General features: G+C 45.1%; 1 protein-coding gene across 1 annotated transcript in view; it reads left to right on the top strand.

The window, feature by feature from the left end:
• The first annotated feature begins 3,735 nt into the window (after window positions 1–3,735).
• Window positions 3,736–15,155, top strand: part of ZC3H15 (zinc finger CCCH-type containing 15) — a 243,772-nt gene continuing 232,352 nt past the window's right edge. Inside the window, exon 1 of the mRNA XM_078680489.1 lies at window positions 3,736–3,933. Coding sequence (XP_078536615.1) covers window positions 3,844–3,933 — 90 coding nt within the window. The 5' untranslated portion in view covers window positions 3,736–3,843. The remainder of the gene's footprint in view (window positions 3,934–15,155) is intronic.

A 15,155-nucleotide genomic window follows, 5' to 3' on the forward strand; every position in this document is an offset into this window, starting at 1 on the left:
TGAGAGGCACATAGTAGATTATTAGATTCTAAATAATCTACTAGGATGTTATTGACGTGCCTCTCAAGCAGTTTGCTCATCCAGGGAAGCAGGGAAATTGGGCGAAAGTTAGCCAAGTTGTTCTGGTCTAGGGTAGGCTTTTTCAGGAGGGCTTTGACCATCGCACACTCTCATGGAGCTGGGACGGAGCTAGAGGTGATGGAGGCATTAAGGACATCCAGGATGACCGGGCAAATGGTATTAATGACCTTAATAAGAGTCTGCGGAGGTGCTGGGTCATTAGGAGATCCCGAGGTGACTTTGGGGATCATTATGTCTAATGTGATGGAATCAAGGAGCGGGAATTTGTCCAGCGAACAGGGGACAGGAAGGTCAGAATCTGTTGTGGTGGTGGATTCCGTGTCATCACTGCCAGTGGTGAATGAGGAATAGATAGCCTGGATCTTCTGGGAGAAGAAGGTGGCTAAGTTGTTACAACGGTTTTGTGCGCCGTCACAAACCCGTTGTGGATCAGGCCAGTCATCCTACCCTCCAGAGGAGCGCAAATCTTAGCTATTTGGCAGAACTTTGACATCATCTCCGAAGATGCCCTCCTCAAATGCATCCTCGAAACAAAGCCCTACAACCATTCTCTTGACCCCATCCCTAGTGCCATTGCCATTGACTTCTATACCCATTCTCTGTCCTATTGCACCACTTTGGTTAACCTCTCCCTCTGTCAAGGCTCCCTTCCTGTGTCCTTCAAAACTGGGCAGGTCACCCCTCTGCTTAAAAACCCCACTTCTGAAGAAAACGACCTCAACAACTTCCGCCCCATCACTAACCTACCTTTTCTTGTGAAAATCACTGAAAGATGTGTAGCGAAACAACTCTCTCGTCATATCAAGGACAATGATCTTCTTGACTATTTCCAGTTTGGCTTCATTCAAAAACTGCAGCACTGAAACAGCCCTGCTGCAAGTGATTGATGACACACTGCGGATACTCGATTCTGGGGAGTCTTGTCTTCTTATTCTCCTTGACCTTTCTGCAGCCTTTGACACTGTCAATCACAACACTCTCCTTAACACTCTTCAACAGAGAATGGGCATGGAGGGCACTGTGCTTAAGTGGTTTGCTTCCTTCCTCTCTGATACATCCCAAATGATCAAAATCGCGAATAGTCTTTCATCTCCTTTGGCGGTAGGTCAAGGTGTTCCTCAAGGCTCTATACTTGCACCCACATTGTTCAATCTCTATTTAGAACCATTGGAAAATCTCCTAAGTAAATCCGGGATCCACTGTCATCTCTATGCGGACGACACTCAAATCTACCTCAAGGTTGCCTCCACTCACGATCTCTCCATCCTAAGCTCTACTCTTGACTCCATTCAAAACTGGATGTTAACTCATCAACTGATTCTGAATCCCTATAAAACTGAATTCCTCCTCCTCTCCTCCTCACTTTCTCCTCCCCCGGTTCAATCATGGATGGATCAGATTAATATACTTAACAATAAACCCATCATTGTTGACAGCGCAAAATCCCTTGGTGTCATACTCAACACAAAACTCAATCTACTCTCCCACATTAATTCCATTGCAAATTCTGCTTGATACCAACCGCGCCTTCTTTGGGGGATTTGTCGCTTCTTCCCGGAGCGTGACCTTAAAACCCTGGTCCAATCGCTGGTTCTCTACAGACTGGACTACTGCAACTCTCTTCTTACTGGCCTCCCCAAATCCCACCTGTCCCCCATTAAATCTGTTCTCCATTCAGCAGCTCGTTTCATATATGGGGCCAAAAGAAGTGACCACATCACACCCATTTTATCCACCCTCCGTTGGCTTCCAATCGAGGCACGATCCTCTCCTCGCTACCTGGCGAATAAACTGAAACTCTCTGGAGGCTCTAGACCATCACGTAATGCGGAAAATCTATTGCTTGAACCTCCCACTTTCAAGAAGGAAAGGTCGATGGCCCAATCCTTTTCAGGCAACGTGGTGAGAATCTGGAACTCACTTCTGTCTCAGCTCCGGACCACCACCTCTTCCCAGGACTTCAAAACTGACCTCAAAGCTCTCCTCCTTCAAAGACACTTCCAAATTTAATTCACGCCCTCTCTATTATCTGAAAGAAGTCCCTCCTTGATAGGACATTTTGTTCTACATGACTATAGAAGTGCCTTCCCAATGTGTTCTTATGGTTTGAGAGTCTGACATTTATTGCAGTATTACACTTCTACTTGTGTACTCCTTTGTAACATGCACATGTCACTTTCCCACATGAAATGTATAGTTTGCTACCTCTTGTATTTTGTTTGCTTTTGATACATGCACAATTGCCTCATGTAACGTCACGTTTGTTCTTGTGTTTTGAGCATCTGCCATTTAGTGCAGTATTATACCTCTATTTGTACTTTGCACACTTTTGTAACATACACACGTCACTTTTTTCCTCTTGTAACGTATCGTTTGCCACCTCTTGTATTTTGTTTGCTCTTGATACATGCACAATTGTCACTATTGCCTTATGTAACGTAACGTTTGCTCTTATAACATGCTGACTTGTAATCCTGCGTGCCATCAATGGGACACATATTTGACTGCTGTGTATTTCACCATAAAGAAACAAGTTAAATCCGAATCCTACGGTCCTGCCATAGAATCTGGCTCTAGCCTTTTTGATCTAGGGACTCAAGTTGAAATCTGATTACTGAGGAGTTACCCACTTTCTAATAATAGATGTGTCAGAAGAGGGGTTTTTCAAGTTTTATCCTGAAGCATTTAAAGACTTGGCATTCAACATTACTTCCAATATTGCTTTCTCTCGCACATTGTACGAAATCGAACTGCCCTTATTAACTAATATTCAGCATATAAAGGTTTTAATGGGTTGTGGTGAAATTAAGGTCCCCTCTTGCCCAGACATTTTCTCTGCGTTGATCATCGTTTGCATTGCTGCAGATAACTTTCAGTTGTAAAGTTGATGCTGGGTAAAGTTATTAATGTGTAGCTGTCTAGGAGGACTGTTTGCCCCCTTCCTTTGCTCAGTCTTGGATTCATACCATTGCGGTAACCGGACTGAACTAAAACACAGATGTCCATTTCCTTGAGGCAATCCTCTCCCAGGTACCTGCTCGAAATATGATAACCTTATACGTACAGGTTCTCTGGTTGTAGTCTTCTCCAACTCATTTTCTTTGTAGGGTTTGCGTAAAAATAAATGGTATGTAAATGGATTGAGCATGTTGGCCAGAAATGTTGAATGTGCAGTCTGGGTGGTAAATTAGAATAATGTCAGCAGAGTGGAAAGATAGACCAGTGCTGAGTGAAGAATGGGTACATCCGTTTAAATTATTACTGCATATTTGTGTTTATACAATAAACTAAAAAGGAAACAAGCACATATCTAGGTATTTTATTGTAATTAGCCCCTTAAGAACATTATACATAGTCCTATTTCTATGGCAGTGTCCCGATTTTTCATTCAGAAAATCTGGTCCCCCTCCCTGGAATGTTAAAACTGGAGGCACGATAGTAAACAATCTGGCTATGAATGAGCAGAGCACAGTAGCCTACACTCACGGCTTTTGTCTGAAGGCAGGCAACACACCAATTCTAACCCAGGTCGAAAGGGCTCGACCAAGCTCTTACTCTGACCTCGTGTATTTCACGCCTGGGTAGCAGCAATGATTTTGCCTGGCCCCGTCATGGCAGAGGATAAGACGTGGCCCCGCCCACATGTGCTGGATTGTTTCCTCTGTTTCGCTTGTGAGCAGGAAGTGGCGCGGTATTGGCGCGCCTCTCTTTCTGTCGTGGTTGCTCGAGGTGCGGAGCCGGTGTGAGTGCTCGAGCAGCAAGATGCCTCCCAAGAAGCCCGGGGCGGCGGCGGCTGCGGGTCCGCAGGCCGGGAAGAAAACGGAACAAAAGAAAAAGGAAAAAATCATCGAAGTGAGCTTGCTAGAAGTATAGCGAGGGGGGGAGGGGAGGCATCTGTTACTGTTCCTTGTGGCAACTGGCTACAGTAGTAATTACGTTGTAGTTTGCTTTGATCTTTTGTAGCTTGGTGGTCTTACAAGGATGAATATCTACACGTCTGACGTCCTTAACAAGTAGCCCAATCTTTACCGCTCGCTTATTGGACTAACGAGGTCCTTCAACTAACCCAGTGCCTGCAGTTCACGTTTTGATCTTGGGTATCGGGGCAGTGGTGTTGATTGGGATTGTAATGTTGGTTGTAATGTGTAATCTAATAGCACCACATTTGTTAGATTTAGGGGATGCTTTCATCTGCATTAAAACGAGACTGGTTCGTTTAATTGTGTCCCTGGGATTTGTAAGCGCAATATATTGCTAAACCGTTTATGTCCGAATAGCTACGCTACGGGATTCATTCATTTCAGACAGTGACAGGTGGATCTTTGCGCTTCTATAAGTTTCTTCCACAGTTCTATGGCTCCTTAACTTTCTTGAGACTGGATTGAGGATTCTTATATACCCATAAAAAGTAAAATCTAGTCGCGAAGGAAATTCTGCCATAGCCTTTTTGATCTAGGGACTCAAGTTGAAATCTGATTACTGTGGAGTTACCCACTTTCTAATAATAGATGTGTCAGAAGAGGGGTTTTTCAAGTTTTATCCTGAAGCATTTAAAGACTTGGCATTCAACATTACTTCCAATATTGCTTTCTCTCGCACATTGTACGAAATCGAACTGCCCTTATTAACTAATATTCAGCATATAAAGGTTTTAATGGGTTGTGGTGAAATTAAGGTCCCCTCTTGCCCAGACATTTTCTCTGCGTTGATCATCGTTTGCATTGCTGCAGATAACTTTCAGTTGTAAAGTTGATGCTGGGTAAAGTTATTAATGTGTAGCTGTCTAGGAGGACTGTTTGCCCCCTTCCTTTGCTCAGTCTTGGATTCATACCATTGCGGTAACCGGACTGAACTAAAACACAGATGTCCATTTCCTTGAGGCAATCCTCTCCCAGGTACCTGCTCGAAATATGATAACCTTATACGTACAGGTTCTCTGGTTGTAGTCTTCTCCAACTCATTTTCTTTGTAGGGTTTGCGTAAAAATAAATGGTATGTAAATGGATTGAGCATGTTGGCCAGAAATGTTGAATGTGCAGTCTGGGTGGTAAATTAGAATAATGTCAGCAGAGTGGAAAGATAGACCAGTGCTGAGTGAAGAATTGGTACATCCGTTTAAATTATTACTGCATATTTGTGTTTATACAATAAACTAAAAAGGAAACAAGCACATATCTAGGTATTTTATTGTAATTAGCCCCTTAAGAACATTATTCAATTGAAACCAACACTATTAGCACCCCAAAATAATTTCGCCACTAAAACATTCTTTAATTAAACTACTAATTTAGGCTTTAGTAAACAATCGCCTAACATATTAATTTGTTTTATCTACTAGTGCAAATATGGCAGTATAAAGTGCAAAGATAGTCTAATCTTCATAAGAAAATGTTTTTTTTTAAATTTATTTTTGCAGAGAACAAAAATAACATAGCATTGGCCATCAGGAAACAACAGTCCTTATGCATCCGAATCTGACGCACATATATAATGTATACATATAACAGCTGAAACCCTTCAAACAGGGATGGGCACATCCTCAAATAAAATTAAACCGAGAGTTCGGAACACCATATATTCATAAACTTCAAAAAAACAATTGCACTTTCCACATCCTAAACAACCCTAAAGTTACTTATTACTAATGATCATCGAGATGACGAGAAAAATCAGTTGGGTTATTTACAACTTTTTTTCATGTGTAAAGTCTTGGCATTATTACAATACGGTCTTGGCATTATTACAATACGGAACTTTTCCCCCTGTTAGGGGTTTAAAGTGCAATGCGTTAAAGTGCTAAGTTTTCTAAAGTGCAATGTGCTAAAGTGCTAAGTTTCCTATAATGCAGCCCAATTGTCAAAGAATTTCCAAACCACCGCAAACTTTTTTGTTGCTTTAACCGTTTAGCATATACTTCCTCAAATCTCCTTATTCTTGACATTTTATTTACCCATTTAAGATAAGATGGAATCTCTTCCGACCTCCAATTTTGGAGAATTAATGAGCGTGCTACTGTAGAGCAGATTGAGATGTACGTCTCTTCGGCTTTGGTGAAATCTGACCTAACTTTAGAGAGCCTGAAGAGAGCCACTTATGTCTCGGGGTTGATCTTTTTTGATTGACTGGCTCATTGCTTAAAACATTTTTTCCCCAAAAGGCTTCAAGCTTCGGGCATGTAAAAAATATACAGAGCCAGTCTCCCTCCCCATGGGAGAGACATCGAAGCCATTTATTATTCACTTCCGGATGACATTTGTTTAGCTTTTTTTGAGTGTAATAAGCCAGCCACCGTGACAAGAAGGCCATACTTTTAAAATTAGCTGCTCTCAGGGCCCTGCTTCCTACCTGGGCTATAGCCTGCCATTCCTGATGAGAGAAGGAACAATTAGTCTCCCGAGTTATTTTTCCCAAAAATTCATCAACCGTGGGGAGTACCTTTCTGTTTCATAATTAAGGAGTACCAATTTCCCACTCCCATTAATTTGACTTTATATAGAGCATTTACCAGGGCAATTGGAACCCCGCTTAATGGGAGATTATATTTTTTTTATGAAGTTGATGATCAGCATATATTCCAAGAACCCTGCCTTAATTCGGTTCCCTGCTCTACTGAGTACTCCTTCCCAAGAAATCACTGTATTTACAATGAAAAAATGGCCCAGATTCTCGAAGCCAATGTCCTTCCATCTCTTAAGACGACTGGAATGAATATGCAGGCCGAACCCCCTACGTTCCTCCAATTTAAAAAAGGAAAAACCCACATAGTATCGGAGGAGGAGCTACGCGCATCCATGATGGCCGCGTGACCCCAGGGCTCCCGAGACCCTCGCCACCTCCCACATTTATCCTGAATATTATCCTGCCAACATCGATGGGCTATTGAAGACGCAACCCAGCTGACATACTAGCTGTTTTCAGAAATCGATTTGGACTCCGGGAACCGAACTTATGATATTTTGAACTTTTGTGGCCTGCCCCATGGACTCCTCCGGGCCTCGGGTGGTCTGAGTGCCCAGGCTGTAATTCAACAACAACGGCTTGCGGAGTCTTGGTTGCTGCCCCGAGTTGGCTTTCGGTTTCGTTTTTGGGTCTTCAGATTCCTTTTGTGGGATGAAGATAGCTTGTTTGACTTGCACAGTAATCCATAGATGAACCGGGTAGAGCATAGTGTATGGGATGGTGGCCTGATGGAGACCTTGTTTGATTGGAGTAAACTTGAGCTTTATAAAAATATAGTTCCACGAAAGTAGATGTTAACAGTATTTCGGCTTTGGGAAACTGATCAGAGAAGCAGATGAGGAACAAGCAGTGGTAAATAGAAATTGAGGAGAAGTGGGTCGCACAGGAACCAATGACAAACCAGGAAAGGATGCAAGTCCCTTTTAAATTTATATTAAAAACAATAGATTACCCAAGCACAGCATAGGGGAAAACTAAAAATAGTATCTGATCAAAACCACATTTAGAAAAAGCAGCTGCCTTGTCAGTGCCGTCGTTGAACATGGAGTGGAAGGGAGCAACAGAAGAGCTGGAGGCAGGTAAAAGCTGAGGGGACGAGGAGGGTTGGGGTTAGCAATGGACTGGTAGGAGAGTTGTACGACAAGTGTGGAAAGAGTAGGGATGTGAAGGTAGAAGCAGCAGAGAGGGAGAGGACATTAAAACGCATGCGCTTCCATGGAGTGTTGAAAGCAAGGGTAATTCCCTTAATATAAGCAGGGGAAGGATGCAAGTCATCAAGTCAAAAGAATGGTAACAAAGCTAATCTTTAAGGAGGTGTCCTTGACTAAGAAGCATGCAAATGCGATTGATGAGAAATCCTACTGATGATGAGCAATAGGCTGACCCAAAGTCCACTGAAATATTGGTATAAAACATAATAACTCTTTTGACAGAAGGCAGCTGTCCTCAGGGCAGCGCCATGCAGCTGAGCACAGGCGGTCGATGACTGGTACTGTACTCGGTGTGCCCGGTTCTGGCACAAGGAGAGGGTAAGGCTTCTGAGCTCATGCCAAGGGGTGCACGGAACGCCTTGAGTGTATGCACTGCACGTTGTGAGTCTGTCTACATCACAGCACGAGTGCAGGTGATAGAGTAGGGCAGGATGTGCCTGCGTAACTGTGAATAGAGCAGGCCAGGGTGTGCCCGAGTAAACTGCAGCTAGGGCAGGGTGTGCCAGAGTAAAGTGCAGATAGAGCAGGGTTGATGTGCCTGCATAAACTGCGGATAGAGCAGGGCAGGATGTGCCTGAGTAAAGTGCACATAGATCAGGGCAGATATGCCTACGTACACTGCAGATAGAGCAGGACAGGGTGTGCCTGCGTAAACTGCTGATAGAACAGGGCAGGATGTGCCTGCATAAACTGTGGGTAGAGCAGGGCAGGATGTGCCTGCGTAAACTGCAGATAGAGCAAGGCAGGATTTGCCTGCGTAAACTGCAGATAAAGCAGGATGTGCCTGCGTCAACTGCAGATAGAGCAGGGCAGGATGTGTCTGCGTCAACTGCAGATAGAGCAGGGCAGGGTGTGCCTGCGTAAACTGCTGACCGAGCAGGGCAGATGTGCCTGCATTAACTGCGGATAGAGCAGGGCAGGATGTGCCTGCGTAAACTGTGGGTAGAGCAGGGCAGGATGTGCCTGTGTAAACTGCTGATAGAGCAGGGCAGGATGTGCCTGCATAAACTGCAGAAGGAGCCGGGCAAGATGTGCCTGCGTCAACTGCAGATATAGCAAGGCAGGATTTGCCTGCGTCAACTGCAGATAGAGCAGGGCAGGGTGTGCCTGAGTAAACTGCAGATAGAGCAGGTCAGGATGTGCCTTAGTAAACTGCAAGTAGAGCAAGGCGGATGTGCCTGCTTAAACCTCAGAGCAGGGCAGGATGTGCCTGCGTAAATTGCAGATAGAGCACAACAGATTTGCCTGCATGAACTGTGAATAGAGCTGGGTAGGAAGTGCCTGCATCAACTGTAGATAGAGCAGAGTAGGATATGTCTGCGTAAACTGCAAATAGAGCAGGGCAGGATGTGACTGCACAAACTACAGATAAATATGGGCATGCCTGTGTAAACTGCAAATAGGGCAAGGCAGGATGTGCCTGAGTAAACTGCTGATAAAGCAGGGCAGATGTGCCTGCGTAAACTGCAGATAGAGCAGAGCAGGATGTGCCTGAGGCGACTGCAGATAGATTAGGGTAGGATGTGTCTGCGTAAACTGCAGATAAAGCAGTGCAGGATGTGTCTGCATAAACTGCAGATAAAGCAGAATGTGCCTGCGTAAACTACAGAAAGAGCAGGGCAGGATGTGCCTGCGTCAACTGCAGATAAAGCAGGGCAAGGTGTGCCGGCATACACCTCATATAGAGCAGGATGTGCCTGCGTAAACTGTAGACAGAGCAGGCGCTGGATGTGCCCGTATAAATTGTGGATAGAGCAGTAATGGATGTGCCTGCATAAACTACAGATACAACAGGGCGGGATGTGCCTAATTGCAGCTAGAGCAGTATGTGTCTCCGTAATCTGAGACATACAGCAGGGCAGGATGAGCCTGCGTAAACTGCAGATATAGCAGGGCAGTGTGTGCATGCATAAAGTACAGTAAAACTGGGCAGGAGCGCTTGCATACGCTGCAGAAAAAGCAGTACAGCTTATGCCTTCATATGCCACAGAAGAAACAGGGTAGGGTGTGCTTGCATACACCACAGGAGAAGCAGGGCAAGGTGTGCCTGCACAACTACCGAAAAGCAAGGCAGTATAAGCCTGCATAAACTAGAGAAAAAGCAGGCAGTGATGTGCCAGCATAATCTACAGAGAAAGTCGAGCCGGATGTGCCTGCGTCACATGCAGGCAAAGCTGAACTAAAAGTTCCTGCATTAACGAGAAGAAGCAAAATAGGGTGTGGTGTGCTGGATATATAGCAGATATTACAGAGCAGCATGTGCCTGCATAAAATATATAACAAGCATTTGCAATGCAATAGGTCTCGCATTTACGAGAGTTTGAGCTATTGGCATTGTAAATAACACTGCCTTTTATTTATGTGTTGTTTTTCAAACAGATAAATAAAAGGCATTGTCATTTACAATGCAGATAGCTTAAACTCTTGCAAATGCAAGACCTATTGCATTGCAAATTCATGCAATAATTTTTTTAAGAAAGTGTCAGGACAGAGCCCTGCCTGCAACAGCAGGCAGGACCGAGCTATTTGAGAAAATAGTGCTCAGAGGCTGTAATTAAAGTCTACCAAGTAACGACACACGTAACGGGACATGTTGCCATGGGAATTTACACAAGCATTTGCAATGCAATAGGTCTCGCAGCATTAAAGTTTGAGTTACTGGCATTGTAAATGACAATGCTTTGCATGAATTTTTATTTTTATTTGCAATTGGTATATAAACATTGTTTGTGAATGAAGCTGAGCCTGTTCACTACTCCTGTACAGTGCTTCTACTTATCGTGCACTGTGAGAGGCCCTCGCCGAGGGGTCTCCTGGTGAAAACGTGCACACGGATACATATGTTTACTGAGAATGCAGTGTAAAGAAGGGTACCAAGCTACTCCTGCTTCATTGTGACTCGCGAAGGAGTTTACACCAAGCTAGGATACTGCCATTATTCAAACTCCACTGGTTCATTTCCCTTGAATCATGTTTACAGGTGGCATTTGTTTAGGTAAAAACGGCAACATTTAGATTTTGGCACCTGGGAACGAGGGGAAAACACGGCGTTTGTTGTCAACAGGTGAAAAACATGCTTGTTTTTGTTAGGCACGGGGAGATTGAATGATTTGTCCAGAATCACAGGATGATGAACGTCATTGTCGAGGCTCGAACCCGGTTCCCCAGATTTGAGCTCCACCGCCCTAGCTTGTTAGGCCACATCCTCTCCCCAGTGGGCCCTTAACAACCCTGGGCCCCGGTGTCACTGCACTTGCTGTACCATTGATAGCGACGCCACTGTCAGCAAAGCATAAAAACATTTCTCAGAAGAACGTTGTTATTGCACTTTTTATGCCTTTTGGGGACGGTCGTTGGGGAAAAATTGTTGCATTAATGGATACAAAGGTACATACTGTCTCAGCCCTGCTCAAGAAACCATCTGCTGTCCCCTTGTTCATAAGGGGGGGAAAGTGCCCGTGAGCGGCAGCACTGGGAGAGCCCGGGCCTGGGATGTGGTGTGACGTGTCCGCTGGAGTTGGTCAGACAGCATCTGCAGGACATCACCACCACGGATGTTTACAGACCATCACAAGAGGAGAGATGTCTGGGCTTAGCCCTGCTCTCTCAAGGGGTGCTTCCCCGCTGACTAGGGGAAGCCATCAGGCCACCTGGCATGATGAACTGGCCTGTCTGCCTGTCCCTACCCGGCCAGGCCGGGGCTGAGGTCAGCCTGCGAGCCGTAAATCGGCCCAGGAGACAGGAGGGACAACATGGGTGTGGGTACGGGGCTACCTCTAATGGCCATTGCATTGGAGCAAAGGGTAGGCCCCCTGCCAATCTCCCTAAACTTAGCACAACTTAAAAACCGTCCTGGGCTCCCCCTCCACTCACGCCATTCCACAGACCCACTGCTCAGGGCGTCACGCGCTCCCCCGTGTCTAGCCCTGTTCTAAGCTTCAATCCCTCCACCCCATACCCCATCTATCTAGCTCACGCCCCTGCTGATAGTGTCAGTGTCACGGACAGGAAGAGACCAAACAGCGGATCACGTGATGTCAGGCTCCTGTATGAAAGACGAGGGAGAAAGAGAGAACTGTCTTTCCATTCCTTGAGACTTGCACCCTACACTCCTTTTCAAAGTATTCATATAGCCCTGCAAACCGTAGGTAAGGGAACTGACACACAGAGGCATGACCTAATTTGACCAGGATCTCACAATACACCAAGCAGGACACGCATTGACAAAGCCTGTAGGTTTGGAATTGGCTGGTTTTTGGCTTTATCAATACTAGTTTTGTCGTGTTTTTTTGCCAAAACGTTGTTCCTAAGGAAGCTGCCTGGCCCTGGTAATTCTAGCTTTAAAAACAAGTGGAGCTTGCCCGGTGAGTGAGACAACAAAAAAACAGGGAGAGCCGAGCTGGCTCCGGCTCCGAGCCTGTGCACGCGCCGAGCCTTTCAAATATTTGCCACGTAAATCATGCAGCAGAGAGCTATTCACAAACCGTAGGACTCGTTGCACAGGACTGTTTTTCAACAAATGCGCACAACTGTGACACTAATAAAAATTTGCATATCGTGAAAAAATGTGTACATATTGAAAATCAGGAAGAAAGTAAGGAGGGGAAGTGAAAGAAGGGCATTGGGAACGGGAAGGGAAAAGTGGAGTTATAGGGATGAGAGATATACGGAAGGAACATAATAGTAATGAATAGCTCAAACACAAGGAAAACAAGCTAAAAGACACGCCGTGCGCGTGCCCATGTGTTCTCCGGGCTCCAGCTCTCTGCAGACAGCAGAGTGTGTGTCCTTTCTTCGAGAACAAGCGTATTCATAATATCCGAATGTATGCCCTTACTAGCAAGCACCCCAGCGCGGGAAGGCAATCAACTAACTACTATTTACACGCACCGTCCGTAAATAATCCACTCTAATACCTTCGTACGTTCTTAGACTTGGACTCCTAAAGGATATCATTTGTTTGTAATTCAGGCATTTCCTGGTCAAACACCAACCAATCCGATGCCTGAACATATCCTGGGCGTCTTCTGGGAGTGGATGGCAGTGCTAACGTGTAAATGACATAGGAGTAGAGCATTGGGTGTCCCGTAGCCAATCGTAGTGCGACATACAGAATCCTTAAGCGCTGACTGGCTGTGGAGTCTGCACGTGCATTTTTCCGACCAGTCCTCTGACAGTCAGTGGCTGCTGTCTAGTTTAGAAGAGGGCAGTGCTTGGCTGAGGAGGTGAGCGGGTGGAAAGGTTTGCGGGGACATCGCGGTTCAGTTCGCATATTGGCTTCAGCAATGGTTAGATCCTATCAGGATATAATAACGGCTGAGGGCATGGGAGACCTTTTCGGTTGGTGCTCGCATTTCTAGGCGGCGGCGGGGGGGGCAGGGGTGGAGTCTCGGTGCGGCAGGGGTGGAGTTTCAGTGCGCTCGTGTGTGTGTGTGTGCTTCTGTATGTGTGTTGAGGCGGGGGGTGTCTCCGTATGTGTGCGTGTATGTGTGCTTGTGTGTGTGTGTGTCTCTGTGTGCGCATGCGTGTTTGAAAGCAGGGAGAGGTGTGGCTGTGTTTGTTGGAGCTTCCCAGGAGATGACCACAGCGCACGCGCGGCCCGCTCCGCTCCGATTCTTCAAGATGCGCGTGGCCATCTCTTGTCTCCTGGGAAGCTGAGCCGCTGACAATAGGTCTCTGACGAGACCGCACTTTCACGCGGTTAACGCCACAAGACCTAAAAATGAGACAAGGCAGTACTAAGGAGGGACTAGTAAGTCTCTTGACCAATGAACAGACACACTGACACAAGCCAATGAAAAATATGGGCAGAGAGTGGGCGGAGCTACAAGTCCCTACCTCAACACAGCATGACTCGCAGAGCACACAGACAGGACATATGGACAGTATTAACCAACTTAAGTAAAGGAATTTAGAAAGGCAGGCCAACTAACCAACCAGAAGTGCTGGGCGTATTGAAAACGCCTATCCTGAATACAGCATGTCTCGAAGAGGCAGCGCAAGCGCTGCCTAGGCAAGAACTAAAAAGCCTTTTATTTATGTTTTCAAAACCAGAACAACAATAAAAGGCATTATCATTTACAGATGCGAATAGCTCAAACTCGCGTAATTGCGAGACCTATTGCATTGCAAATGCTTGTTATTTTCTATTACAATAAACATACACACAATTGAAAAACCTACACCCTGTAGATTTTTTTTAAAGCTCTATACTTTTTTAGGTTTAAAAAAGAAATGCTCATAGCTTTTGCACCAGTGCTTCTGTTGGGATTTCTTGAATTTGGGAGTAGGCTGGAGCATCTTTTTTCACCCATGCTATATTTTAAACTTTTGCTTTCTCAAAGTATCAGTTTCTGTGCAATTAAGGTGTAGCCATCTAGTGATGCGTTCAAATCCTGATACCTGCCTGCTCATTCCTAGATGTGCTGTCACTCCTGGTCGCCTGCCTCTTCTAACTGTTGTAAGTGCTGCCAATTTTGAAGTTTGGAGAGAAGTTGCATTCAAAGTGGGGTAACGGGAGGTTGTAAATTGAGCAGTGGTAAGAATATTGGGTCACACAAATGAGGATGCTCGATTAGGCTTGTTGGTCAGAAAAGACTGCAATAAGAGAATGCATTGGAAAGATGTCAGTCATTTAAATTCATCTTGCAGATTGCTAATGGAAGCTATAAAAGTGAGTACGGAGTTGTAATGGCATGATTTTGCTTATGACTCTGCAGTTTAATTTGAGCTGGTAATGATCTGCATTTGGTGTCTCCTAAAGTTCTAACTGTTGCCAACTCTGTTTTGGCGCTACTGACTTTTAGCAAAATGTTACCCCAAAGACCGGTCTTAAACTGTTTTTTGGCTTACTTGTAGGTGTAGTTTCTGAATTGTAGTGCTGGGATTTAATCTTGATGAATAGATTTTAGCAAAAGCAGATTTGGGTTTTGAATTTACTTGTTTTTGTTGAATCAAAGAAATCTTACAATAAATAGCCAGTTGTTTTTCATGTATTTGTTTTGTCATGCAAACATGCTGCCTTATTCCGATGATTTCAGAATGCTTTTGTGGGTAAAAACAACCGGTTGTGCCATTTACTTGGTAAATCAACAAAATGTCGACCGGGGAAGTGTTTTACAGTTGCCTGATTTGATTACCAATTTTTCGCTTGCAGAGTCTGTGGTCGCTTTTTAGGTCTCGACTTAAAGCATTGCTTTAGCAATGCTTGTTTGTCAAGATTCTAGTAAGCAGTACGAAAACTCTACCAAAACTGCGGATTAGACACAGTTCATGGGAGACAGGCGTGTGCACAAACCAGCCACGTGACACACCACCATTTGTCTGTGCCTCGGCATCAGACATCGAAGGCTGCCGCACCCCCGCCCCACCCATCAGACTTCAAAGGAATGCCCTCCCGCTCCG

The sequence above is a fragment of the Lissotriton helveticus genome, chromosome 3_1, assembly GCF_964261635.1.
Source record: "Lissotriton helveticus chromosome 3_1, aLisHel1.1, whole genome shotgun sequence".
NCBI lineage: Eukaryota > Metazoa > Chordata > Amphibia > Caudata > Salamandridae > Lissotriton > Lissotriton helveticus.